Source organism: Hippopotamus amphibius, chromosome 1 (assembly GCF_030028045.1).
Source record: "Hippopotamus amphibius kiboko isolate mHipAmp2 chromosome 1, mHipAmp2.hap2, whole genome shotgun sequence".
In the NCBI taxonomy this organism is placed as follows: Eukaryota; Metazoa; Chordata; class Mammalia; order Artiodactyla; family Hippopotamidae; genus Hippopotamus; species Hippopotamus amphibius.
Genome location: NC_080186.1, coordinates 7,893,921 through 7,920,207, shown reverse-complemented (window position 1 = coordinate 7,920,207; position 26,287 = coordinate 7,893,921). Strand labels below are relative to the sequence as shown.

Below are 26,287 nucleotides of genomic sequence, written 5' to 3'. Positions count from 1 at the left end.
TAGCACGTTCTGGGATAGTGGAAACCTTCTATTCTGTGCTGTCCAACATGGTAGCCGCTGGTCACATGGCTGTTGAGCGCTTGACATTGGCTAGCGTGACCCAGGACCTGGACTTCGATTGGAATTTCTTTTACTTGAGCCACATGCGGCCAGTGGCTGCCATGTCGGAGTCACCAAGTCACTTCTCTGTCCTTCCTCTGGCTCATCGTGGAGAGTCGTTCTTTCTCTCAAGTTTTCTGCTCTTTAAAAAAATTTTTTACTCTTTTTACTCTTTTTTTTTTTTCTTCTTCTTGCTTTTCTGTTTCCCTCGCTCCTCTCCTTCTGTTTCCCCCATCCGGGTAATTAGCGTTAATCACATCCTTAAGAAGACTTGGGCTCACCTCTGGGACGTGGCTCACTTCATTCCTTCGTTTGTTCATTCATTCACCAGCCACGGGTGCTCACGAGGGCACCTGCTGGCGGGCCTGGCACCGAGACGGTGCTGGGGACGCGGCGGGGAAGAAGACAGAGTCCTGCCTTGTGGAGTTGATGGAACACTGGGGGCATAGTCTGTCCCCAGGTACACCCCCCGGGAGGTGGCCAAGTCGAGACTTGGACCTCAGCAGTCTGGCTCCTGAGCCCGTGTGCCCTGCTTCTCTGTGAGACTGTCTCGAGACCCGCCAAGACTGAGGGGCCCTGCAGCCCACCCAGGGCTCTGCCCAGTGCCCCCAGAGAGACCAGTGCTTGGCAGGAGGGTCAGGGCCCGATTTCCCTGGGGACCCTGGGCGCGTGGCTTTGGGGAGCTCCTGAAATGTGGACTCTGAGTTCTGAAAGCTATCATTTCCCAACGGGACACTCCCATCCGCTGTGACCCACCTTCCACTCCAAGTGTGGAGGGACAGGCCAGACTGCCTGGGGCCACGCGCCTCTGGCCCGGTGCCTGCAGGCTGGGGCCACACGGGGCTCAGTGGCCAGAGTGTCAAGTACTTTCTTTTCTTTGGAAAAAGCTCCTTCCCCGAAAAGAAAGGTCAAGTGAAGGGGAGGGGGTCATTTTCCTTTATTTTTTAATAAAATGCCACTTGCTGTCTGTGAAGCAGCTCTCTGTCAGCTGCAGCGCCTTGGGGCAGATTAATATTCCAGTCACTTGGGGATTGTGGGGAAAGGCTCAGTGGACATCTTCCTGTCAGCAACTTCTTTTGCCCTGTTCTGCTTGGCCTCCCGAATCCTCTGCCCACCCAGCTCCAGCCTTCCCCCACCCCTCCCCGTGCCCACGCCCTGCCAGCTCCCCGCACCCACCCCGTCCAGCCCACCCTGGCCAGGGTGGGCCTCATGTCCCTGCCCTGGACAGCTTGACGGGCGAGGTCACATAGTTTGAACCGCTCTGATTGGCTGTCAGCTTCCATAGCCCTGACACAGCAGATGCCCCTTCTGGGCATGCTCAGTGGAAGGCAGGGCCGTCGCCCTGGCAACAGTGGGGACGGGACCTGCAGAGGGGGCGCAGCTCCCAGTCTAGATCTGCCACTTTCCCTCAGCATTAACAGAGTCTTTAATAAAAGCCTAAGCGGCAGCCCCACAAATTGACTGTGACAGTCGGTGGAGAAAATGAAGGGCGCCCACCCCCGTCCCAGCCCCCTCCCCAGCCTCCCGCCCTTCTCCTCCAGGAGGCCCTGAGCCAGGACAACTTTGACATAATTTTGCAATAATTATCACTTGAAGACTTGCCACACGGGGGACGCGTCACAAACGATCACGTCCGTGGGGAGAACCGCTGACCAGCAACCAGGTCCCCCCAGGGGCCCCAGCCCACCCGGCCCGCTGCCCTCGCTTCGGGGGGGCCCCCGGCGTGTGCCCATAGGAAGCCCTCGGTCCCTCTAACACCCTCTTCCCTCCCCTCCCCTGTAGGAAACGGGCAGCAGGCTGCCCCTGCCAGGTTCCCCCCAGCCCAGGTGAAGCAGGAGCCCGGTGAGAGTGCTGGCGTCCCAGGTCCCCACGAGGCCTCCCAGGACCGCACTTTAGACCTGACTGTGAAGGAGCCCAGGTGAGGCGAGGCCCAGGCCTCCCAGCGCTGCCCCCCTGCAGGAGGCTCTGGGGACAGCACCCTCGGAGCCAAGGCTCCACGGGGCCAGGGACCAGCCTCTCCTGACAAGGGGTCCTCCTCCTGCCCAGGCAGATGTAGCAGGCGGGGGCCGAGCCCCAGGGGCCGGCTGGGAGGGGTGAGTCTCTGGGCTTGGTCCCACGTACCGTCTGAGCTAAAGCCCCTTGGTTTGTGTGTTCCAGTAATGAATCAAATGGCCACGCAGTCCCGGCAAATTCATCTCTTTTATCCTCGCTTATGAATAAGGTAAGAACCATTCATCACACGCCTCCCATCCCCCCACCCGGAGACATGAAAGCCGTGCCGGGGGGTGGAGGGGAGGTGTTTGTTTTTGAATGTTTTGCCTCTAATAAGATGAGTTTGTACCATTTAAATTTTGAGGCCATTTTTCATCGGATATAATTTCAGAGCCACTGCTTACAAATTAATTTAATGAACTGGCTGAAGAAATATATTCCAGCCTCTGACACCCTTTTTTTCCCTTCAGATGGAGGGCTCCAAAAGCTTTTCCAGAGCCCTCTAACTTCTTTCGCTCTTAGTTATTAATTGTATTTATTTTATATATGTTTTGTTTGTTTAAACAAAAAGGTTGGGGGGGGGCCCTAAAGTGGGAGCAAAGCATCAATTCCCACTTTTCGGGTTGAGTGATGGTCTCGGACGCCTTCCGCAGAGGTCGCTCCAGAATATTTATTTTAAATAATGCAGGGTCTTTGTAAATTATACATCATCTCAAATATATTTTCCCCCTTCACATGATAAATTTGACTACAGCAAGATTAATTTGGTTACTGTACACGAGTGACTGCTGAGGAGAGAGCTGGGCCTGGGCCGGACTTCCCGGGGCGGGCCTCCCGCTGGCCTCCGCCCCGGCGCCCACGCCCTCCACCTGCCCCCGCCCGTTTGCTCTCTTGCTCCCCTTTGCCGTCCTTGGGTCACTGCACCCCGCACCCCCTTGTTCCTTCCTGCTGGCGCCCCACACCCCGCGTGGGTCGAGCCTTTACCCCCCACTCCCCGCCCCCTCCGCGGCCCGCAGCAGCGAGCCTCCCTCCCTCCCTCTCTGCGCCTCCTTTGTGTGCCTTCTCTTGTTCTCAAGGAATTCGTGGGGGTTCCCCTCATCCCTCCTCCTCCTGCACTTCTTTTGAAAACCTGGCAGGAAAATAACCAGGGAGCCTGGAAGTCTGGGGAGAGCTGGGCTGGAGTGTGTGCCCTGAGTCTCAGCCTCAGGTTGAGTGATGGCTCCCAGCAGCACGGGGTTTGTGCGGCGGAGCCCTGGCAGCTCCGCGGGGCCAGGGCGGCGCTGCAGGCCACCCGCGGCAGCGTCCATTCAGAGCGGGCTCTTCTGTGGCCAAAGCCTCGCAGGGTCGGGCCTCCTCTCCTCCCGGCCGCCAGCTCCGCGATGCGCGGGTCAGTTTGGAGAGGCCCGAGCGGCCCAGAGCCGCCGCTGCTCCCGGGGCAGTCGGGTCAGGTGTCCTGAGGTCCCCAGCCTGAAGCACGGGCCCGTCCTCCTCGCAGATGTCTCAGGGCAACCCCAGCCTCGGCAGCCTGTTGAACATCAAGACGGAAGCGGAGGGGAGCCCCGCCGGGGAGTCCTCGCCCTTCCTGGGCAAGGCCGTGAAGGCGCTGGTTCAGGAGAAGCTGTCAGAGCCCTGGAAGGTGTACCTTCGCAGGTGAGCAAGGGGGAGGGAAGGGCCGTGCCCACGGGTCCCGGGGGCCGGTGTCCAGCCCCGCCCCCCGCCCCAGCCCCGCCAGAGCGCCGGGGTCTCCTCTAAGCAGCTGGCTCCTCTGCCAGGTTTGGCACCAAGGACTTCTGCGACGCCCACTGTGACTTCCTCCACAAGGCCCACTTCCACTGCGTGGTGGAGGAGTGCGGCGCGCTCTTCAGCACCCTGGACGGGGCCATCAAACATGCCAAGTGAGTGGGGGTCCAGGGCCCATTGAAAACTAGCCCCATTCGTCCCAGACTGGCTCAGGGCTGGGTGGGGCTGGGGGCTGCACAGGCCTCCAGCTGCCTTCCAAGCAGGACCTGTGCAGTTCCCACGAGACCTCAGAAGCTGAGCTGGCTTCTCAGAAGGTGCCGCCTGGCAAAAGGCAGGCGTCCCCATCCTCCCACTGGCTCAGCCCCCAGCCAGGGCCCCTGAGCCCACCCAGGCCCCACCCTGAGCAAGAGCCGCTTCTCCCCCGGGCCCCGTGCAGCCGCCAGCCCTCCCACAGATGCTTCTGCAGAGCCGGCTGGAGAGACCCAGCTCTGACCCCGGCAGGGACCCTAGGTGAAGGCCTTTCCAAGCCACAGTATTGCGTTTGTAGATTCTCTTTGACCTAAAAATAATGAAATTATTTTGTAAGATTCATTGAGCTGAAAAGCAGCAAGCCCGGCCGGCTACTGTAAATGAACCCAGAACTTGTAAACATTTAAAACAGATCTTCACTGCTCCCTAAGCCCTGGGTCAGGCTCTTCTCCGTGCTTAGGGAGCCCATCTGCGGGTCTGAGACCCACCTTTAAATCTCAGAGCAGGTTCTGGGAGGTCGGGCTTCATGAGCCTGGACCTGCTGTGCCCACCCCCTGCTGAGCAGGGAGGAGCTAGGGGCAGCATATCAGGAAGGTCACAAGTAGGAAGGTGTAGTTAGGGCAGAGCCAGAAGCCCAAGTTCAAGATCAGAGGACACAGCAGTATGCTTTCAGTCCTTTCCTCCTGGTGGGAGGCCTCTGGCAGCTGGCACTGAAGATGCGGTGGGGACCCTGGGCCCCTAGGCTCGTGATGGGGTCGTACACAAGCAGGCAGGGATGCCAGGGAAGGGCCCTCTTGGCCCCCACCTGAGACCCCCTCTTCTGTCTCGCAGCTTCCACTTCCGGACAGAGGGAGGAGCCGTGAAAGGAAACGCGGAGGCTTCCTTCCCGGCCTCGGCTGCTGAGACCAAACCTTCCTTGGCCCCCTCATCCCCTCCAGCGCCTCCTGTCACCACGGCCACGGCTTCCTCTCTCGAGGGGCCCACTCCCAGCCTGGCCGCCGTGCCCTCCACCCCCACCCTGCTCGCCTGGAAGCAGCTGGCTTCCACCATACCCCAGATGCCTCAGATTCCAGCGTCAGTGCCTCACCTGCCCACTTCGCCCTTGGCAACGACTTCTCTAGAAAACGCCAAGCCCCAGGTCAAACCCGGATTCCTCCAGTTCCAGGAGAAGTGAGTCCCTCGATCAGCCGGGAGTCCTGTGTCCCCCGTGTGTCTCGGGAGTAGGTGCTAGCGAGGGCAGCTGAGGAGGCCCTGCTCCTCCCCCTGCGGCAGCCCTGGCGGTCCCCAGCCTCTCTGGGACACAGTCATCGGGTGATGTCCTTCTAGCCAAAGCTGCTGCTTGCTGCTTAGACCTCACTGCCCGTTCCCAGCGCAGGCGGCCAGGGCGGGGGGAGATGGTGGAGGTGGTGGCCACTGTTGCAGAGAGGCCAGTGGTGACGCTGCGAGGACCAGCCTGGGTGGGCTGGGAGTGGTGGTCCTCACCCAGCAAGGAGGGCTGTGTCTCCCTCTAGGCCTCCTTGTTGGTCTCTGTGGCTCACGCCCATGGCTCAGTCTCTGCAGAGCAGTGAAATCACGGGTCGGGGGAGGGGGGCTAGGTCCTCCTCTGAGCCCCCACCCACCTGCACGATGGTCTGAGCTCTCAGGGGTGGAAGGGACCTTCCTCACTGGATGGTGGTGGCTCCTTGCGGCGAGAACGGTGACTCTGTATCGTGATGTGTGCGGCTTCCTGTTCTCAATAAAAGTAATAAATTGGATATGAACACACACCACCTGAGTGGCAGCTGTCCTCCCTCTCTGAGCACCTGGGGCTGGGCCCATGGCATGGCAGGGGACCTGCCCTCCTCTCTGTCCCTTTCCCAGCTTCCCTTCCTCTGTTCACCTCCCCAAAGGGGCAGCCCTCTTAGCGTCCTGGCCTTGGTTGGAGTTCCCACCCCAGGTCCGATGTGGATGTGGGGGGCGGCTGTGTTGTCCGCCGAAGCAGAGCACCTGCCTGCAGCCTGGGAAGCGGGGCTCTGGGGCGGGGGCTGCCGCCCCAGGCAGGCCAGCCGTGGGAGCTTGCCCGGCACCCCTTCCCACCCCACCCGCCCCACCATTCAGCTGGCTCGTGAGGTTCGCGGAGTGGGTGGCAGCCCTGAACCCCGAGCTGACCCTGGAAGCCCCAGCAGCTGAGCCTCAGCAGGACCTGACGCCAGGCACCCGTTCCCACTGGCCAAGGCCCCGTGGTAGCAGAGTTTCCTGGTAGGGCTGCCCACCCATCTGCACCCTGTCAGTCAGCCACCGCCAGGGCACTGCCTGTGCCACGTCAGCCAGGCCCTCGCTGGCGTCCCGCCAGGCCTGGCAGCACCATCCTTCATTTTCATATCCAAGAAGTGATTGCAGCCATCGTTATCTATAATCCTGAGGTGTGGCCATGGAAACTACGTGTCCCAGCATGCAGTGCTCTGGGCAGCCTGCATAGCGCAATCCCTTATGTGCCACCAGAGCTTGAAAAAGAAGGCAGGATTGCATGCTGGGATCTGTAGTCTCTGGCCGAATCATCCTGTTGAGCAGGAGGGTAGCCCAGGGGCCATTCCTCTTGTTTGCGCCACGGGGGACTGGGGAGCAGAATCCCGGCATGAGCAAATGTCAGGACATCGGCGGGGAGGGCACCGGGAATGCCAATGACCTTCTGGGCCGTGGTTTCATTCCAGTGATCCTTGCCTCGCAACGGACTGCAAGTATGCCAACAAGTTCCACTTCCACTGTCTCTTTGGGAACTGCAAGTACGTCTGCAAAACCTCTGGCAAGGCCGAGTCTCACTGCCTGGACCACATCAACCCCAACAACAACCTGGTGAACGTGCGAGACCAGTTTGCTTACTACTCCCTGCAGTGCCTCTGTCCCAACCAGGTCAGCAAGGCGGGCGGGGTGGGGCCTGGGGTGGGGGCAGGGAGGCACAGGGCCCAGGACCAGTTCCTCCTAGCCAAGACTCTGTTTCTCACACCCTTTTGTAATTGGCCTCCTCCAGACTTTGGAAAGGACACTGTCTGCCCCTAGGTCCCTGGAGACCCCTGGGCAGGGGTTCGGCTTGGTTCTCATTTGGTAAGGTCTGTCATTTCATCCTAACCCTTGGTGATGGCCATATGCTGGACATCATTCTGCCCATCCTGGAACAGCTATGCTCCCTTTCCCCAGAGGCCTGGAATTTTTAAATAAGCCCATTAGACAGATAAAGAGATTGAACTGTCTATGTACCAGACAGGAAGGGCACATCAGATTCATTATAAAGGCCTAGCCCCAAGACTTGTAGGGGCTGCCTGGCAGAGTGCATTGAGAAGGAGTCTGAGCCTAGATCTGGGCACACAGAGAAGAGTGCGCAGATGGATTAGTCATGTCTGCTTAGGTCTGGGCACACAGAGGAGAATGCTAGGATAGGTTAGTGATGTCTGCCTGGGTCTGGGCACACAGAGAAGAGTGTGCAGATGGATTAGTGATGTCTGCCTAGTCTGGGCACACAGAGAAGAGTGTTAGGATAGGTTAGTGATGTCTGCCTAGTGTGGGCACACAGAGAAGAGTGTGCAGATGGATTACTCATGTCTGCCTAGTCTGGGCACACAGAGAAGAGTGCTAGGATAGGTTAGTGATGTCTGCCTAGGTCTGGGCACACAGAGAAGAGTGCTAGGTCAGTGATGTCTGCCTAGTGTGGGCACACAGAAAAGTGTGCACAGATGGATTGGTGATGTCTGCCTAGTCTGGGCACACAGAGATGAGTGCGCAGATGGATTAGTGATGTCTACCTAGGTCTGGGCACACAGAGAAGAGTGTGCAGGTGGATTAGTGATGTCTGCCTAGTCTGGGCACACAAAGAGTGCTAGGATAGGTTAGTGATGTCTGCCTAGTCTGGGCACACAGAGAAGAGTGTGCAGATGGATTACTCATGTCTGCCTAGTCTGGGCACACAAAGAGTGCTAGGATAGGTTAGTGATGTCTGCCTAGTCTGGGCACACAGAGAAGAGTGTGCAGATGGATTACTCATGTCTGCCTAGTCTGGGCACACAGAGAAGAGTGCTAGGATAGGTTAGTGATGTCTGCCTAGGCTGGGCACACGGAAAAGAGTGCACCGATGGATTAGTGATGTCTGCCTATTCTGGGCACACAGAAAAGAGTGCACAGATGGATTAGTGATGTCTGCCTAGTCTGGGCACACAGAGAAGAGTGCACAGATGGATTAGTGATGTCTGTGTAGGTCTGGGCACACAGAGAAGAGTGCTAGGATAGGTCAGTGATGTCTGCCTAGTGTGGGCACACAGAGAAGAGTGTGCAGATGGATTACTCATGTCTGCCTAGTGTGGGCACACAGAGAAGAGTGCGCAGATGGATTACTCATGTCTGCCTAGTCTGGGCACACAGAGAAGAGTGTGCAGATGGATTAGTCATGTCTGCCTAGGTCTGGGCACACAGAGAAGAGTGCTAGGATAGGTTAGTGATGTCTGCCTAGTCTGGGCACACAGAGGAGAGTGCTAGGATAGGTCAGTGATGTCTGCCTAGTGTGGGCACACAGAGAAGAGTGCGCAGATGGATTAGTCATGTCTGTGTAGGTCTGGGCAGAGAAGAGTGCTAGGATAGGTCAGTGATGTCTGCCTAGCCTGGGCACACAGAGAAGAGTGTGCAGATGGATTACTCATGTCTGCCTAGTCTGGGCACACAGAGAAGAGTGTGCAGATGGATTAGTGATGTCTGCCTAGCCTGGGTACACAGAGTGCGCAGATGGATTAGTCATGTCTGCCTAGGTCTGGGTACACAGAGAGGCATGCTAGGATTAATTAGTAATGTCTGCACTGGGTGTGGGTTTAGAAAGAGATGGAAAGAATACCAGGTAGGATATTTTGGTCAAATGACAAAAGGGACTTAGTGTTTTTTAACACTGTAAAAGGTCTTTACACAGTTGTGTTTGCTGATTTTGAGCGTGGAAGGACACACACATGCAAAGGGCCTGCCACAGCCCAGAGGCATAGGGCAGGTAGGGGCTTACAGAAGTCACCTGTCTGGCCCTGACTCTCCTGTCCCTCCCTGCAGCACTGCGAGTTCCGGATGCGTGGGCACTACCACTGTCTCCGGACCGGCTGCTACTTTGTGACCAACATCACCACCAAGCTGCCGTGGCACATAAAGAAGCATGAGAAAGCTGAGCGGCGGGCAGCCAACGGGTTCAAGTACTTCACCAAGCGTGAGGAGTGCGGCAGGCTAGGTACCGAAGGCTGGGCTGCGGGCAGGGAACTGCAGCAGGTGGCAGGGCTGGGCTCTGGCCCCTGAGGCCCTGGGACCCATACATCAGGCTCTGTGTTTTTTTTAAAAAAATGTCACAGATATCACAGGCCAGGCATCGTCAAACCAGGGAAACAGAACCCCAAGAGCCTAGGAAAAGGGGTGAGGGTGACTCCCAGCGCTCCACCCACCCCCAGGGAAAGCTCCTGGAGCCTTGTCTCTGGGATCCAGGCCTGGTTCTTTTTCCTTTTCTTATCAGGAGAGCCTTACAGGCGAGTGTTAGGAGTTCCTGAAGTTCTCTGCCCTGAGATGTCTTCCCACGGCTTTAACTACTAGGGTTTTCCCCAGAACGGACCGTGGTTTGTTCATGGTTCGCTCATTTACTCGGCAGACACTGACAGCAGCAGCCGTGCGGCAGGCTCTGTGCTGCTGTGGGAGGTGAGGGGTGGGTGGAAGTGGCAGCTATGGTCTGTTTTGAGCGTCCGCTTTGGCCGGCGCTGTGCTTGGTGCTGGGGATCTGGAGGGACAAGCAGGTACATGGTGGGCTTAGCTCAGAGCATCTGAGTGACCTGGGGTGACCTGGAGTGAGGTGGCCACGGGGCAAGGATGTGGCCTGGAACTCGGGGCAGATGCCTCGGAGTTAACTCTGCTGCTGCGAGCTGAGCCCTCGGCAGGGAAGTTGCCCCCCAGCCCTGGAACAAGGCCTCCCCGAGGAGCTCGCTGGCCCCAGCTTGCCCTGGGGACGCTGTGGGGAGGGGGTGCCAGGACCAGCAGAGAGAGGGCAGAGCCCATCCTCCTGCCTCAGGATGGAGCCCCGTGTACACGGGCCTGCGGATGTGAGGCAGGAATCTGCCCAGGAGGAGACCGGAAACTGGAAGGCAGGTGGGAGCCAAGCAGGCTGGGTGCAGACACCTGGGCGGCATACAAGGTCTGCTGTGACGCAGGTGGGCAGGCAGCAGGGCCCAGGGGGAGCAGAGGTGGGGCTGCTGCCTGCAGCAGACTGGCCACGGCATAGGGGAAGGGTGAGATGTTCAAAGTCAACTGCCAGACCAGAAAGGAAACAAACCTTTCCTTCAAGTATTCATTCAGAAGTAATTCATGGCCTGAGAGAGGGCTGGTAATCACGGCAACAGATGTCAACACTCGGTGGCCTGTGCCATCCCTGGGCTCAGTTTACAGGTGTCAGAGTATTCTGCAGTTGCCGTTATTTACTCAGTTTGGGTGTTTTGGGTGGTAGCTGGGGCCAAACGAAGCTGGGGGATGATATAAGACACCTGGCCAGCTCAGGTGCCATGGCAACGGGCAGGCCTTCACCTGCCCTCTGCTGATACCGTTCCAGTCCGGCCCGCTCTATTTGTTCTGAGCCCAGAGCAAAGCCGGGGTGGGTGGGGGCAGGGCAGAGGGCCAGCCGGCCTGCAGCCATCACGACCAGGTCTGGGGGCGGGCAGCACCTGGGCTCCCCAGAGGAGATGTGGGGACAGGTAGCTTGCTGGGAGGTGGCTGATCTAGTGGACAGGTCATTAAGGTCTCCTGCCCTGGAGCCCGTGGACCTCTCAGTGTGGGGACAGGCAACGGGGGCCAGCCTGCCCCCGTCCTGTGCCTCCATGCTAGGGTGGAGGGGAGACCCAGGCTTTGGGCAACCAGGTGGCCTAGGACTTTCTGGGGGTAGGGGTGGGGAGGTGCTACCAGCCCTCCTCACGGGAACGCCACCACAGGGGAAGCGCCCTTTCCCCGGACGCCGTCTGCCTGGTTGGCTACGTAGGCCCGTGCCCAGAACAGTGCCCAACACGCAGGGGCTGCCGTGAGCACCGGCTGGTGGGGGAGGCTCACGGCCAAGTGGGGCTGTGTCCACAGGCTGCAAGTACAACCAGGTGAACAGCCACTTCCACTGCATCCGGGAGGGCTGCCAGTTCTCCTTCCTCCTCAAACACCAGATGACCTCCCACGCCCGGAAGCACATGCGGAGGATGCTGGGGAAGAACTTCGATCGTGTGCCCTCCTCCCAGGTGAGCGGGGCGGGCAGGCTGCCCCTCCCCCACCCGGGGTAGCAAGAGGGCTTCGCCCTTGTCCCACTCCTGCCCCCCTCGTGGGCAGCACAGCCCCCAGCCCAGCTTCCTCAGGGCCCCCCGCTTCCTTTCAGGGCCCCCCGAGCTTGATGGACACGGAGACGGATGACTACATGGATTACACCGGCTGCAGCCCGGGCGCCATGTCCTCCGAGTCCTCCACCATGGACCGAAGCTGCTCCAGCACCCCTGTGGGCAACGAGAGCACCGCGGCAGGTGAGCAGGCGGCCAGGAAGGAACAGCGGGGCCTGGCAGCGCCCAGCCTGGGGCAGGCCCCTCCCCACCAGGCACAGCAGCGCTGGGTCCGGCTCAGGACAGCAGGTTCACGGCCAAGTGGCCTCAAAGGAGGACGGGCCCGTGTGCGGCAGAGCCGGGCGGCCGGCCGGCCTGTGGGACGCGGGTGCCTGCCTGCCGCCACCTTGCCCACCTCCCCAGCACTCTGCCCTCGGCTTCCGTTTCCAGGAGAGGACCCAGGCTTAAGCCGAGAGCTACAGGATAAAGCAGCACAGCCCCCAGCCAGAGGGGCAGGTGGGCCCCACCCCGCCCTGGTCCCTCTTATGGCTCCTCTGCGAGTGTCCCCAGCACGGTCCCTGGGCCCCCAGGTGGGGCCCTCCCCAGCCCGCTGTGACCTCTCCCTGCACTGCCTCCCCTCCCATTCTCTCTCCTCTTGCCACCTCCTCCCTTCTCTTCTTCATGGCATCTGTCCACTCCTCATCTGTCCACATGTTTTCATATCATACTTGCTTCTGCCATTGGGTTTCTCATTTTGGTTCTTTTTTTGTTTGTTCTTTGTTTTGTTTTTTTTTTTTTTTTCTGCTTTTCTCCACCCTCTCCAGGCTGCCCGGCTCCTCCTCCTCCTCCTCTTCCTCCTCCTGCTGCCGCTGGTGACGAGGCTGCCCGCGTGGCTCCGCAGCCCCCACTGACCCCATCCTTCTCTCCAGCCGCGCTCCGGGCGCCCCTCCCCTCCCTCCCATGCCTCTTTTCTCCACCCTGTCTCTCATACTCTCTGCTCAGTGCCACTCTCGGAGCCACCCGGGGCCTGGCCCCCCCCATCAGCAGCCCGCCCAGCTTCCCGCCCGTCACTGCCACTCCAACTCCAGTAAAAAGTGACGCCCCCCTAGTTCAGGATGCCGCAGGTAACTCACATGTGCCTTCACCACTGTCTGTACCCCTGGCCGAGCCTCAAGGCCACGGTCCAGGATTTGACCCTTTTCTATGGCCTGCTGGGCCGAGGATAGGGCCACCCTGCACGCCTCACAGCCCCGCACCCCCCAAGACCAGAGAGCCTGGTCCCTGTCCAAAGGACAGCTCCTCTCTGCTGCTCCTGCTCAGCCCTGGGCGGGTCAGAACATCACCACCAGGGCTCCCTGGGGTTCACCCCCGCTCAGCGACTGGCCAGAGCCCCAAGATGGCCATGCCTGCCCCACCCCACCCCCATTCCCTCTGCAAGGCAGAGCCTGTCCCCTCTGCTCTGGGGAGTTCCCCCGGGGCCCGGCACGAGACAGGGGCAGAGATGTGCCTGGGAAAGCTGCTGGTGCCTGGGACCCGCCCAGGTTTGCAGGGTCCTGACACCAGTCTGAAACCCCAGCCCCGGAGCCAAGCAGGAAGAGGCCCAGGCCCCGGGGTGCTCCACGGCAGCGGTGCCTCCTGGCCCCACCCTGGACCTGCTGTCCAGCAGGCACGGGACCTGCCCTCCCCTGCCCTTTGGTGCAGGCCCCACCCCGGCTCTGCTTCTTCCTCCATGCATTCTTAACATACATTCTGCCCGAGTGCCAGGCACCAGGCCAGCCCAGGGGGGTGGCGGGGAGCAAGGCAGAGGGAAGGTTCGCCCCATGGAACTCAGCCCCTGTTCTGTCACTGGCATCACCAGCTACAGCCCTGTGACCTCAGACCCAAAGCAGCCACTCCCCCACTCCCCACCATCCCCAGGCCCTAGACCCTCCCTTGCCCCCTGCCCGGTACCCCAGCCCATCTCAGGCCTTGTTTCTCTCCACCTGCGGAGGGGGCGGGGTCTGTTCCCCAGACGGAAGGTGCAGCAGGGTGGTGCCTGGGCTGGGCCTTCTGGGCAGGTGTTGGGAGGGCCGGGAGGGTCAGCGCGTGGTGAAGCCTGGAGGGTGCCCACCCCGCACTCTGGGGAGGGCTAGGCCTGGGGCATGGAGCAGGGAGTGCCGGGACAGCCACCCCTTCCCCAGCTGCCTGTGCAGAAAGGGGGTAACGGAAGCACAAACACACAGTGGATTAGGTGGCCCTGGCAGCGGGGCATCCTAAGCCCAGGGAAGCGGTTGGGACCAGGAAGGAGGGCACAGACGGGCCCATCCGCTGGCTGAGCCCCGGCTCCAGACCTGGCCCCTCAGCAGAGTTGCCCTCTCCCAGCCCACTGGGGGCAGGAAACCCCAAGACCTTAAAGAACCTTCTGGTACCAAGGAAAAGGTGCTCCTCAGGGCAGGGAGTTACAGCCCGAAACAGTGCCAGGGCGCTCAGCATCCCTGTTGCGAGTAGGCTGGTCCCAGGCGCAGACAGGCGGGCAGCCCGGGAAACTGGTTAGCGGGCAGGAGAAGGAGCCGGCCTGTCCCTCATTAGAGGCGGGTGCGTGATGGCGTCCTGGCCCCCGTCCAACCTGGGTAATTACACTGTGCCGACCTAGATTCCCCCTTCAGCTTCAATGAGCGCCAGGACGTGTCCTCACTTTCCACCCAAACTGGCCAGGAAGCAGCCACCACATCCCCCAGAGCTGCTTGCTCTGCCACCCACCAGGGCAGTGGCCTGTGCGGTCAGCCTGCTGATGCGGATGACGAAAGGGGAAGCCTGGGGCTCCCCGGCTGTCCTGGGGGTGGGGGGTCATGGGAGAGGCCCCCAGAGCTACAGGAAGCCAAGTTGTCCCCGAGGGCAGCCCTCGGGCCGCCGCACCGGGATGGGGGACCTCCCGTGGGTGTGATCCTGGGAATGGTGCCCACGTGGGCGCTGACCAAGCCCGCCTCCCCAGGGAACACCATCTCCATGCCGACAGCCTCGGGGGCCAAAAAGCGCTTCTGGATCATTGAGGACATGTCGCCGTTCGGCAAGCGGCGCAAGACGGCCTCCTCGCGCAAGATGCTGGACGAGGGCATGATGCTGGAGGGCTTCCGGCGCTTCGACCTCTACGAGGACTGCAAGGACGCGGCCTGCCAGTTCTCGCTCAAGGTCACCCACTACCACTGCACGCGCGAGAACTGCGGCTACAAGTTCTGCGGGCGCACGCACATGTACAAGCACGCGCAGCACCACGACCGCGTGGACAACCTGGTGCTGGACGACTTCAAGCGCTTCAAGGCCTCGCTCAGCTGCCACTTCGCCGACTGCCCCTTCTCGGGCACCAGCACGCACTTCCACTGCCTGCGCTGCCGCTTCCGCTGCACCGACAGCACCAAGGTCACGGCGCACCGCAAGCACCACGGCAAGCAGGACGTGATCAGCGCGGCGGGCTTCTGCCAGTTCAGCTCGAGCGCCGACTGCGCCGTGCCCGACTGCAAGTACAAGCTCAAGTGCTCGCACTTCCACTGCACCTACCCCGGCTGCCGCCACACGGTCGTGGGCATGTCGCAGATGGACTCGCACAAGCGCAAGCACGAGAAGCAGGAGCGCGGCGAGCCGCCCGCCGCCTCCCCGGGCGCCGAGGGCCCCGCGCCCGGCCCGGCCGCCGGCCTGGACGGCGCGCCCCCGCCCGGCGCCGAGCCCGCCGCCGCCGCCGCCCTGCTCTTCCCGCGCGGCCCGGCGCGGGGCCCCGGCGACGCGGGCGACCCCGGCCCGCCCGACGCCCCCGCGCCCCGCGCCGGCCCCGCCGCGCCCGCGCCCGGCCCCGCGGCCGGCGAGTCGTCGCAGGAGGACGACGAGGAGGAGCTGGAGCTGAACGAGGAGGAGGCGGACGACGACGAGGACGACGAGGAGGAGGACGACGACGACGAGGACGACGACGACGAGGACGACGACGACGACGAGGACCTGCGCACCGACTCGGAGGAGTCGCTGCCCGAGGCGGCGGGGGCGGCGGCGGGCCCGGGCGCGCGGAGCCCGGAGCTGGCCGCCCTCGGCGCCTCCGCGCCCCCCGGCCCCGCGCCCGCCGCCACCGCCCCCGCCGCCTCCCCGTAGCCGCGGGCCCGGGGCGCGGGGAGAGGGGGGCCGGGCGCGCCGGCGCCCTCGGGATCTCGCCGCTGTGTTCCCTCGTCGCTGTTGTCGCCGTTATTGTCATTGATTTTGTAAGAAACGGTATTTATATGTAAAGCTTCCCTTGTACAGAGCCAGGTGTCGGCCGCGTCCCGGCGTCGGGAGGCGCTCCGGGCCCGGGGCCGCCCCGCCGGTGCTTCCGGACCCCGAGTCCGTCTCAGGACAGAGGCGGGGGCCTCCCTCTGGTGCTCCGGGGCCCCCGCGCCCGCCCGCCGCGCGCGCGCGCGGCAGCTCGACGGCCGGGAGGACAGCGGCTGCCCGGGACCCTCCTCAGCCGCAGTTCGGGGATCTTCTTCAGGGAAACAGAAGGTGCTCTTGTCCGGGCCGGGACCGAGGGCCGGGGGCCCCGGAGGGCGAGGCGGGCGCCGGCCTCGGGCGGCTGCCCCCGTGCCCCCCTCCCTCCCCCCGCCCCGCGCCGGCCCCCGCGCCCCCGCCCGCGCCGGCGGGACTCCTCATTGCTCAGGGCTGGGACGGGGCGCCGGGGGTCGCCGCGACCCCCGCCCCGCACCACCGGGGGCGGGCCGGCACCCGTGGCACCTGGCAGGGCCTCCCATTCGTGCAGCTAAGCGCCTCCCTCCCTCCCGGCCCTGGGGGAGGGCGGGGCAGGAGGCGTCGGGCGGGGGACACTACAGGGACCGCGGAGGGGACCTCCTGGAATTGGCGGAGCAGGCGGGGTGCCCGGGGTCACGGTGCCCCCGGCGCGTCCGCCCCGAGGGCTTGGGGGCCTGCTCGCCGACTCCCGGCCAGCGCCGAGCTCGTGCGCGGACGGAAGGGCAGCCGGTGCTGGGGTGCTGGGCCCGCAGCGGGGTCTCCGCCACCCCGGGGGTGAGAACAGGAAGGATGCGACCGTTTGGGCCTTTAATAGTCAACATGGGAAAAAAATGCGAGAAAGTTGTACAGTATTTTTCCTGTAAAGGTTATTATTCTACATAGAACAAAAGAAGAAAAAAGCAGGCTGGCGGCTAGAGCACAGACCGCCTCCGGACCAGCCCTGAGGTTGGAGACCCGAGTGCAATTGCTCACGTGGGGTTTTGTTTAGCGTTTAGTTTAGAGGCCTTACCAGTTTGAGGCTGTCTGTCTTTACACTAGCACTGATGGGAGCTGCGTGATTCCAACTTTTAACTTGAATTTTGTAGAGACAAGAAAAAAGGACTGTTATTGTTGATATCAGTTTGTAGTTAATTTAACATTTGAGTTTTTCTCTATTGGTTATGCGTGTGGCTTTATAGGGCTTTTTTTTTTTTCCAGTTTATTATTTTGTTTGGGATACTTCTTTGCTGGTGCAACCCACCCGGATTTGGTTCCCTTTGCAAAATCTCCCCCCACCCCAACCCCCCCCCCCAACAATGAGGTCACTGAGCCCAGAGCCGGGGTTCCCACCTGGCAGGCACACGCCCGGCCGAGGGCAGCAGAGACCGAGGGCGGGCTGCCCAAGGCCCCTCCTGTTCACCTTCTCTCCACTCCAGGCCCTGTCTCAGATTGGACCCTGTGATGTGGCCACAGGGAGAGTGCGAGGCCCGGCCTGGGGGAGGGGGTGTCACCCAGAGCCTCCTCCCCATAGGTCTCCAAGGGGAGCCTGACTTGGCTGGGGGGGGGGGGGGCAGTGGTTTACTTTTCTTTTCTTGTCCTCTTGGCTGCCCACAGCCAGAAAGCCAGGACCATCTGAACTGGAGAGGGAGCAGGAGGGAGGAGTGGTCAGACGGAGTGTACCTGATTCAACAGGAAACAAATGGTTTTCTAGAACAGCCCCTACCAGAGCCTCCTGAATTCTGTGGGCACCACGTGCTGCTGCTGAGCATTTGCCCAGACTTTGTGCCCGACCACAGAACCGGGGAGTCTGTGGAAGGAGTTTTGTAAAGGAAAAAGAAAACACACACATTTTTCAATGTAGCAAAATCAAACAAAAGAAAGAAAAGGAAAAAAAAAAAAAAAGAAGATGCCGACAGTGCGAAGTCTAGCCTTTTGTAACCTTCATATTGCACACTAGGACTATAAGCCATTGCTAGCTCATTTTGAATTTTAATGTGTAATTTTTGTTTTATTTTCTTTCCGTGGGGAAAACAATGCTTGATCCACCAATGCTCTTTTTAATGTTTGATAACTATGTATGTGTATATATATAAATATAAAATAATACGTATGCACATAGGTGTGTGTATATATCTATATGTATATACATATATAGATATATAGAGATATATAGAGAGGTTTTGAGACGAAAATGCAGAACGTGAAAACCGAACTGAACAGCGTGTGCTCTGATTACTTGAATCTGGTCTCCTCGGCACCTGGTTATTAAGAACTGAATATTTTTCCACTTGAATTTAGTGCTATTAGAAATTTAATATATGTGTTTTATTTATTTGATTTTTTTTTTTGCATGACTGATGCAAGGTTTGACATTTTCACTCAATAAAAACTGGAAAAAAATCTATCAGGTTATCTTTTATTTTTAAAATCAGCTCCAAGCAGCTGGCAGTGACCCAGCTGTGCAGCGCGGCACAGCCACCACGGCCAGCCGGGCTCTGTGTGCCAAAGCAGGGAGGGGAGGAGGGTGTCAGTCACCCTTCAACCCTGGCAGTGAAGGGGACAGACCAGTTTTGTCCCTGGGACAGGGGGCCAAGTTCTCCCGGAGTTGCTGGGAACAGACAGTGGGGTCTAGGGCCCCGCCCCAGCCCTGCATGAAGCCCCGTGGAGGCTCAGGAGTCACCTGGCATAGATGCCTCAGGCCTCCCGCAAAGGCCCCAGAGGCCCCTACCCTGGCGGGCTCTCTCCCCGTGCAGCCAGGGCTACTGGGCAGGCGCTTGGCAGGGTCATCCCTCTGTCTCCTCCCTCGGCTCCTTCCTCCTTCCTGCAGGGACCTGCCCGGGCTGGGAACGGCGCGTACCCGGATCCGATCCGGATGCTGGCTCGGCTCCTGCCTGGAGCACGCAGGAGCAGGGGCAGGGCCAGAGGGGGCCAGTTCCTGGGTCCGCAGCCACCAGCCCCGGGCCTGAGTTGCCGGCCCAGTGGCACCATGGCTGGGGCTCAGAAGCACGGGTGACGCGCACGTGGGCTCCGGCCAGGCCCCGCCCAGAGTGCAGGCCCCACGCCTCCTCTGCCCTGACACTTCTAGATAGTGGCCCGCGTCTCAGTAAACCTCCTCATCGGTGCCATCTTGCCAGCCTTGCCCTGGGCTACCCTCCTTCTAGGTGGCCAGGCGTCCCACGGCCTCGGGGAGGAGACACAACGTGGGCCGGCCCTCCGCGCATCCCGCCTTGAGGAGCATCTATCTCCCTGGAGGTCACATCCCTGCAAAGAGCACACCCCTTTCCTGGGGAGGGGCCGAGGGGCTGGGAAGGTGAAGTCCTGCCAGCACCTGGCCCAGGTGTCACCACCGGGACGGCAGGGGGAGGGGCGCGGGGGCTGCACTGCCCCCAGGGCCCTGCCCAGCGTCACTTCCACCGCAGAAGCCTCTTCCAGCCTAGCCCCAGCACTGAGGGCCCTTCCCTTTCTTCCCTCCTCCTGGAACACAGCCCACAGGCTATTTACATAAATATGTTTGTAACAGACGCAAAAATATATACTTTTTTCTGCCTTATTAAAATGTTCAAGTTGGAACTCGCCTATTGTTTGTGGATATCTCGATTCTGTTAAATAAAACAGTGACTAATTTATGGGATAAAACACAAGTTCAACAAATTAAAACCATTATTGGAGCTTCATGGGCCCCGGTGGGCCGAGCAGCCCTCCCGCGGGGCCTGAAGGGAGGCAGGGAGCCAGGCCCGGACCTCAGCCCTCAGCCGGGTGGGTGGGTGCTGTGGCCACAGGGCTCCCTCTGGGCACTGCTGCATGGGCGGGGCCCACAGAGGCTCCAACTCCAGGTGCCTCTCAGGGGAGGAAGGGCAGGGACTCAGGGTAGACCCCCCCAAAACCGGCCCCTCCCCAGCTGCCCCCAGCTCTTCTGGGCCCAGGTGGACCCATACGTGGCAAATAGGAGGCCCAGCCTAGCCAAGGGCAGGGCCCGCGTCCAGGCTCGACACAGGACCAGACAGGGCCCAGGGACGGGCGCGCTGGGTCTCAGGGCGCCCCTCAGAAGAGCCTCAGGGAGACAAGGGCCTGTGACACACAAGGGGGCTGCACCCAGGCCAGCGCACAGCCCCGAGTCCCAGGCACTGCCCACTGAGACCACGCCCCCCACCCCCAGGAGGGAGGGGCCTGCAGCAGCTGCGGCGCCCCACCCCAGGGGTGCGGAGGGGGCCCAGGCCCCACAGACTCCCTGTGGCTTCTTGGACTCCGTAGAATTGCCGTAAAACGTGTTTTCATTCTGGGATTTAATGAGATGTGGTGGTGTGATGCTCCCAAACTGGGGCACATTCAAGAGTTTTGTAACCTCCTGGAAAGAGCCAGAACCAGCTGCGCAGGCTCACGCTGAGCTCGGTGGCCTGCCCACCTCCCACAGACCTGGCCCGGCCTGGGTGCTACCCGCAGCTGAGTCACCCATGGGCCTCGGCGTTCCCAGGCAGCCCAGCCCCAGCCCACCTGGACGCACAGCAGCGGGGCAGCCCTCTCCCCCTGCTGCTCCTCCCTCCTGGGGGGTGGGGAACACGGCCCGGCGGCATGGCCAGCACGGCCAGTCACCCCGGGCACAGGCTGGATACCCCCCAGCCTGTCGTTCCGTTCACCTCCATGAGGGATGGCCCTGGCCCCTCAGGCAGCTTTGGCCCAGGGCCAGGGCGCAGGGCCAGTGGAAGTGCTGCTGCCCCCAGCAAGACCTCTAGGAAGCGGGGCCCCTCAGACCAGCCGGAGTCTGGGGACCTGGCCAGGAATGAACAGGGGCCAGGCCTGTGCCACCCTTGCTGGGAGGAGCCGCCCCACCCTCGGGGGGGGGGGGGGCGAGCAGGAAGTGCCTCCGAGGGGCGCACGATCAGCGCAGGGCCAAACCCAGCGGCTTCTCCTCCTGTGAGCCCTACACCCGCACCACTCTGGGGGACACCAGGGCCTCAGAAAGTCCAAGGCTTTTCCCCCACCGACAAGCCCCAAGGCCCTGCCCTGACTTCTCAGCCCCTCAGCCCTGCCCAGAGCCCCCCTGAGGCCCAGCTGCCGCACCCTGGATCTACAGGGCACCCTGGAACGTTAATGCCCTGGAAACATCCTCCCAGAGCTGCCGGCTGGCACGTGGAGGGCTGGGCACCTGGATTTCCAAGATGTATTTTAAAAGGCAGCCCCGTTACGACAGAGAAGATCCTCCCAGGATCTTTCAGGCATCCTCCTTATGAAATGATAATAAAATCTCATCTCCTCTTCTAGAACAGCATGAGCTTGAACGTACTTGATGAAAGTAAACTATTAAGGTTTGTTCACCATTTGGGGAAAGGCACCCGATGCAGCTGGGGATTGAAACTCCGCTCTGAGTCAGAGCGCCTGGAGCCGGGGCCGGGGGGGAGGGTGGTGGTCCCACAACCAGCACTGCGGCTGTCCTGGCCGCGTCTGCCCCTGGCAGGGGCGGCGGATCCCCGGCGGGGAAACCCCTGTGCGGCGTGAAGGAGCAGGGGCCAGAGGGGTGTCCGGGGCAGGGAGGGGCCAGCCAGGACTGGGTCTCCCCCGAGGTGGGCGCTTCACCTGAGGCTGGAGCCACAGCAACCTTCGGGGTTTCACTGGCGCCTTCTTGCCTGCTCTGTCTGGAGACTCCGACCCTCTTCTCCGGGTGCCTTGGCAGACACAATTTTAAACAAACAAAGAAACACTAAGGATTAAGTAAACTCCTGAGGACCAGGTTGTCAGGCCAGTCTCCTGCCTGCCCTTCCTCCTTCTAGGGCAGAACCGGGCTCTGGGTCTGGGTCAGGAGGGTGGGGCTGAGGCTGGGCCAGGGCAGAGCTGGGACCGTCACCAGAGGAGAGGAAGGTTCTGGACCAGACGCAAGAACCAGCACCTCGGAGTCCTGGCTGGGCACAGGGGGAAGCCAGGAGAGGTGCCCTCCTAGAGAACCCCTCTCCTCCCACCTGGTGTGAGCCCCCAAGGACACACGCTTTACTTTCAGTGAGACAAGCAGGTCACATCACACTGAAGAGCAACTTCTCATTTTTATTAAAAGAGAGACAGAGACAAAGACACAGAGAGAGAGAGAGAGAGACTACATGCGCACACCTGTGAAACCAAGTGGAGGCGGAAGAGGGATTTTGTTCTCTCTAGTCCCTTCGACATTGACTGGATTTTAAAACATCTGATATGTACTTCCACGGTGTGAAAAACAGAGAACATTTACAAACTCAGCATCCCTTTCCCCTCACCCGGAATGCTCCCCTTCCCCGCCAGGATGTCCCAGGACACCGACTGCCCGGCCCTCGCAGAAGGAGGCCGACCAGGCCGGGCACACGTAGCAGCCGCCTCTCCACTCCGCTCGGAGGGTGTCGCACAGAGCAGGGCAGCTAGGGCTGCCCAAGGGAGGACCCTGCCCAAGGCAGAGCCCACGCACCACCCGGGGCAGCTGGGGAGACCTCAGGGGCCAGAGGGCCGTCCTGCAGCCTCCAAGCACTGGGGCAAGTTCTTTCTTAAAAGACACTTTACAAAAATACTTTGTAATTGAGTTTAATAATCTTCTCCCTTCCAGAAAGGGCCTGACAGGCGCTGCCTGCTGCTCACTTCTGCCCCATTCCAAATATTTTTACCTTATTTGGATGAAATGCATTATTTTTCTAATGAAAGGCTTTTTTTTTTTCAAAGGGCTGTTTTCCCTCCGTCCAGCAGCTGCCTTTATTAGGCAGCACTCACGCCGTTTTGGGGAGGGGTTTTTTCCTCCCTGAAATCACGCCAGATTCTCTGTCCTCAAAAGCTGAAATTGGCGCTCAGGACCCGCAGGGCAAAAGGCCCCGGGCCCCGGTTTCCGTCCATTTCTCCCGCAGTGAGTCCAGGGACCTGCGAGACCACCGACCCCCCCGGCTGGGGAAGTCATGGCCCTCACGGCCCTGCTGCCCCCATGCCAGCAGCCCTGGCTGCGTCTCTGTCCCAGGCTATCTGTTCTCTGGTCCCCCACCTTGTCCCATTGCAGGAGGGACCTCGGCAAAGTCAGAGGCCGTGAGAAACAGTCGCCAAGTAGAAGGGGAGACCCCAAGAGAGCCCACGGGGGACCGGGGTTTCCATTCCCTGAGGAAGTCAGAGGGCGGAATCCCTGTCTCCATCCCCCAAGGCCCGGGGGTGTTCCTGGATGAGCCACCGCCCTCTCTCGGCCCCTCGCCCCAGGTCTGCCCGCCTGGCCCCTGCACACCTGGCCCCTGGTCCAGCGCAGGCTGGGAGCCCCTGGGGATGGAGAACCCTGGCTTCTTCAGGGACGGTAAGAGGCAGAGGTGACTCAACAGGCTCTCTGCTTGTCCCTAAGGAGCACGAGCCAGGACATCATGTGAGGTCATAAGCAACAAAGACAAAACCTGGGAAACCAGGCCGGAAGGCCGGACTCTCAGAGGATCAGGGCGAGGGCACCCCCCGCCTGAGAGTCAGGAAGGAGTTCGCTGCAGGAGCCTGCAAAAGGGGCCTGGCAGGAGGGGAAATGTTTTCCGAGACAAAACAGCCCCCATGCCAAGTCTCTCACCCTTGGCCAGTGACTTTTTTCCTCCCCAGGGCCGGGCGGGTGGGAGGCCGGCACTGTGGTCAGGAGGCCGCGGGCCTCCCCGGAGGGTACATACCCGCTGCAGCTCCACCTCCACCACCTCCTCCTCCTCGGCGGCCGAGGTCCCTGCACTTTGTCTCCAAAGCCCATGTGTACACGAGGCACCGGACGGGACCAGGCCCTCTGACCCCTGCACGCACGGCCGCAGCACGGGAGGCTCGAGGGAGAGGAGTGCTCCCGGAGAGGAGCGTCTCCTGCTCTTTTTCTGGGTTTAGCTAAATGCTGTGTGAAGGTTAAAGGGAGACAGGGAGGGTGAGAGGGAGAGGAGATGGGGGAGGAAGAGGGAACGAGACATACTCTCCTGGGAGCACATGCATCCATTTAAGGAAGGAGAGCTCATCACACTCCACACCAGGTCTATATACAGTAACGTGAGGTCCCTTCTCCTCCCGGACCAGACTGTCGCCCTCCTGCACCCGCTCGGGACCAAGGACAAAACCCTCCAGCTGTGGGTGAGCAGCTGTGACACCTGCCTTGGGGGAGGGACTGGACGAGGGAGGCAGGGGCTGCCCCCCCTCAGGCCCACCGCGGGGCTGCCCAGGCCCCGCCCCCAAGTCCCCTCCTCGGGGCCCACCTGGCACAGCCTCGGCAGAGATCCACCCCGGGGGCTCGGGGTGCTGAGCGCAGACAGGGAGCCACAGGCAGGAATTAAATAGTGGCAACTCGTATTTATTACAACTATATACAGTCGTATCTTATATTCTGAAACCTATACCTGATCACACAAAAGAACACGTGTTGGGGGGGTGGGGCGGGGCAGGGGGACAGACAGGAAGGCCCTGTGCCTGCTGCCAGTGGGGGTGGGGCCACGTCTCGCCACGGCAGTCGCTGAGCCACGATGGGGCAAGCGAACGGTCAGGAGCAGCGTGATGACCCGAGTGGCGGATGACCGGGCTGGGGCTGCAACAGGCGCGCAGGGGCGGCATCGTCCGGGCAGGGCCCGGCTGGGGGCCCCGGAGGGCCTCGCCCAGAGGGGAGCGCGGGGCCGCTGCTTCTGGAACCACGAGAGCGTGGCCCCACTGGCCACTGGTGAGATGCAGTGAGGGAGCCGGGGCGGGGGGCGGGGGGACGGCAGACGCCAGGCCCCACGGCTCCTCCTCCACTGACGGTCAGGAGTCAGATCATAAAACTACCTCTTGTCATGCACGGCGCTGGGTTGGCTAAGACGCTCAGCAGACACCCCTGGACGGGATGTCTGTTCGGGAGGGGGCTGAGGGGGCCTGAGCCCAGAGAGTTCGGAGCCCTCAGCCTGACATGAGAACAAGGTCAGAGGCCTGTGTGTCCGGGGCGGGCTGGCTGGACACGCTTCGGCCCTCACGCCACCCAGGCTGGGGAGGCTGCAGCAGCCCTGCCGCCACCCAGCTCAAGGCCACGTCCCGCACCTGGACCACGACCCCGGCTGCCTAGTCGCGCTCACTCTCGTTGCTGGCACCCTCGGGCCGCCGCAGCTTCTCCACCTGCTCGTTGATCTGCCCGTCCCCACCCCGGCGGTCCTCCCTCTGCACCCCTAGGCAGTCCTCCTCATCCACGCGGCTCACGTCCTCGTCCTCCTCATCCTCCTCGTCCTCCCTCTTCTCCTCCTCGCCCTGCACCTCCATCCTCACCTGGCCCTTGACATCCACCACCCCCTTGCCCTCCTCCTGGGGGCCCAGCAGGTGGTACGTGGCCGTGGAGCCCTCGGGGCTGTGGCCTTCCTTCACAGGCGAGGACGACGTGGACTCGTTGCTGACAGGTGAGATGTCACTGCTGCTGTGGTGGTTCACGGCCGCGGGACTAGAGGGTGACGGTGACTTGACCGGAATCTGCCAGGAGGGGATCTTCGGGGCCGATGGGGAGGGTGGGAATTGCCTCCTGCCGAGCAGGGGGAGATGGCAGGGTCACCCTCAGCAGAGCCACACCCTCCCGACCCCGAGCGCTCGTGTAAGGTGAGCAGCAACCCCAGGGCCACCGAGCAGGGGACGGACACAGCTCCGCCACTCACTCCCGGCTCCCCTCCCTGCCCTCCTCTGGAAACAAGGCCTCTTGGCCCGGTGAGGTTGGAGTGGCTCAGATGGAAGCCAGAGGCACCGGGGCTGCCCACAGAGCACCGTGTCCCACTCAGGGCACTTCCTGGGGCCCCTCTGCCTGCGGCCAGGCCCGCCCTCCCTGGCAGCTGCTGGACAGTCGGCCTCGGGGGGCCTGCCATGCCCTGGAGCCCGTTCCCGCCCGTCCTTACAACACTGTCCAGCTTCCAGCCCTGGGAGGGGCAGCGAGCAAGGGTGGGGAGCCAAAAGCCTGGGAACCCAAGACCCCTGGGCCTCCACTCTAACTCATCTGCGGCCTGTGGGAAAAGGCAGGGGGTGGGGGAGAGCCCGGCCACCAGCCTCACGGTCAGAGGCATCAGAACCAGAAAGGTAATGGCAGTGGCCTAGCACATTCCTAGAAACCTCCGCACGCAACACTTGACAGAAGAGCCAGGTCTCCCTCCCATTCCTGCGTCCCTGCCCTGGGCCAGCAGCCAGCCCAGCCCAGACCCGGGAAGTCAGGTCTGCTTGGAAATCAAGTCCAAGGACAGGTGGGACCACCCCTGCCTGAGCCAGGAGGACAAAGTCCTGTTGCTTCCTCGGCTGCCCACCAGCTCTGGTCCTGGACAGCCCTTCCACCTCAGACCCTGCTGCATGGAATGCACAGTCAGGGCCCCAGTATTCACCACGTCCCCTAGGGACAGTCCCCAAGCTCAGCCACGTCTCTCTTACGGCCACGCACTTTTCCCTACAGACAGCCTGTAAGTGGGTGGCTTGGAGAACTGGGTCTTCTGGTTGGGACCACAAGACCCCGCCCGCCCCCCGTCCTCGACCTGGAGTGAAGGCCGCCACCTCGCTCAGCCCCCACGAAACCCCAGAGCGCCCTGCAGGTGCGGTGGCCAACTGTCCCGGGCACAAAGGACTTCCAGTTTTGAAAACAGATGGGCCCAGGCAAGCCCCGACAGGCTGGCCACCCACCTCTCAGGGCCGCGCTGGTGCTGCCCCTGGGGAGGGACAGCAGGGCGAGACCACAGGAGCCGGGTGGGCAGGTG

The 26,287-nt window shown here is 61.5% G+C and overlaps 2 protein-coding genes across 7 annotated transcripts in view; one reads left to right on the top strand and one right to left on the bottom strand.

Moving 5' to 3' along the window:
* The window catches only part of CASZ1 (castor zinc finger 1), a 146,580-nt gene extending 130,957 nt beyond the window's left edge, over nucleotides 1-15,623 (top strand). For 4 of the 5 annotated variants that reach the window (XM_057696155.1, XM_057696150.1, XM_057696164.1 and 1 more), the window contains 10 exons: nucleotides 1,882-2,017; nucleotides 2,257-2,320; nucleotides 3,587-3,741; nucleotides 3,864-3,986; nucleotides 4,912-5,250; nucleotides 6,771-6,969; nucleotides 9,136-9,307; nucleotides 11,179-11,330; nucleotides 11,465-11,606; nucleotides 14,374-15,623. In XM_057696155.1, coding sequence (XP_057552138.1) covers nucleotides 1,882-2,017; nucleotides 2,257-2,320; nucleotides 3,587-3,741; nucleotides 3,864-3,986; nucleotides 4,912-5,250; nucleotides 6,771-6,969; nucleotides 9,136-9,307; nucleotides 11,179-11,330; nucleotides 11,465-11,606; nucleotides 14,374-15,515 — 2,624 coding nt within the window. In that variant the 3' untranslated portion in view covers nucleotides 15,516-15,623. Of the gene's footprint in view, nucleotides 1-1,881; nucleotides 2,018-2,256; nucleotides 2,321-3,586; nucleotides 3,742-3,863; nucleotides 3,987-4,911; nucleotides 5,251-6,770; nucleotides 6,970-9,135; nucleotides 9,308-11,178; nucleotides 11,331-11,464; nucleotides 11,607-12,404; nucleotides 12,527-14,373 lie in introns of all 5 variants that reach the window. The other variant, XM_057696171.1, reaches the window with a different exon arrangement.
* A 6,026-nt stretch (nucleotides 15,624-21,649) lies between these two features.
* PEX14 (peroxisomal biogenesis factor 14) overlaps nucleotides 21,650-26,287 on the bottom strand; it is a 130,039-nt gene continuing 125,401 nt past the window's right edge. The window contains exon 8 of one of the 2 annotated variants that reach the window (XM_057696122.1): nucleotides 21,650-25,083. In XM_057696122.1, the coding sequence (XP_057552105.1) occupies nucleotides 24,636-25,083 (448 nt within the window). In that variant the 3' untranslated portion in view covers nucleotides 21,650-24,635. The remainder of the gene's footprint in view (nucleotides 25,084-26,287) is intronic. The other variant, XM_057696115.1, reaches the window with a different exon arrangement.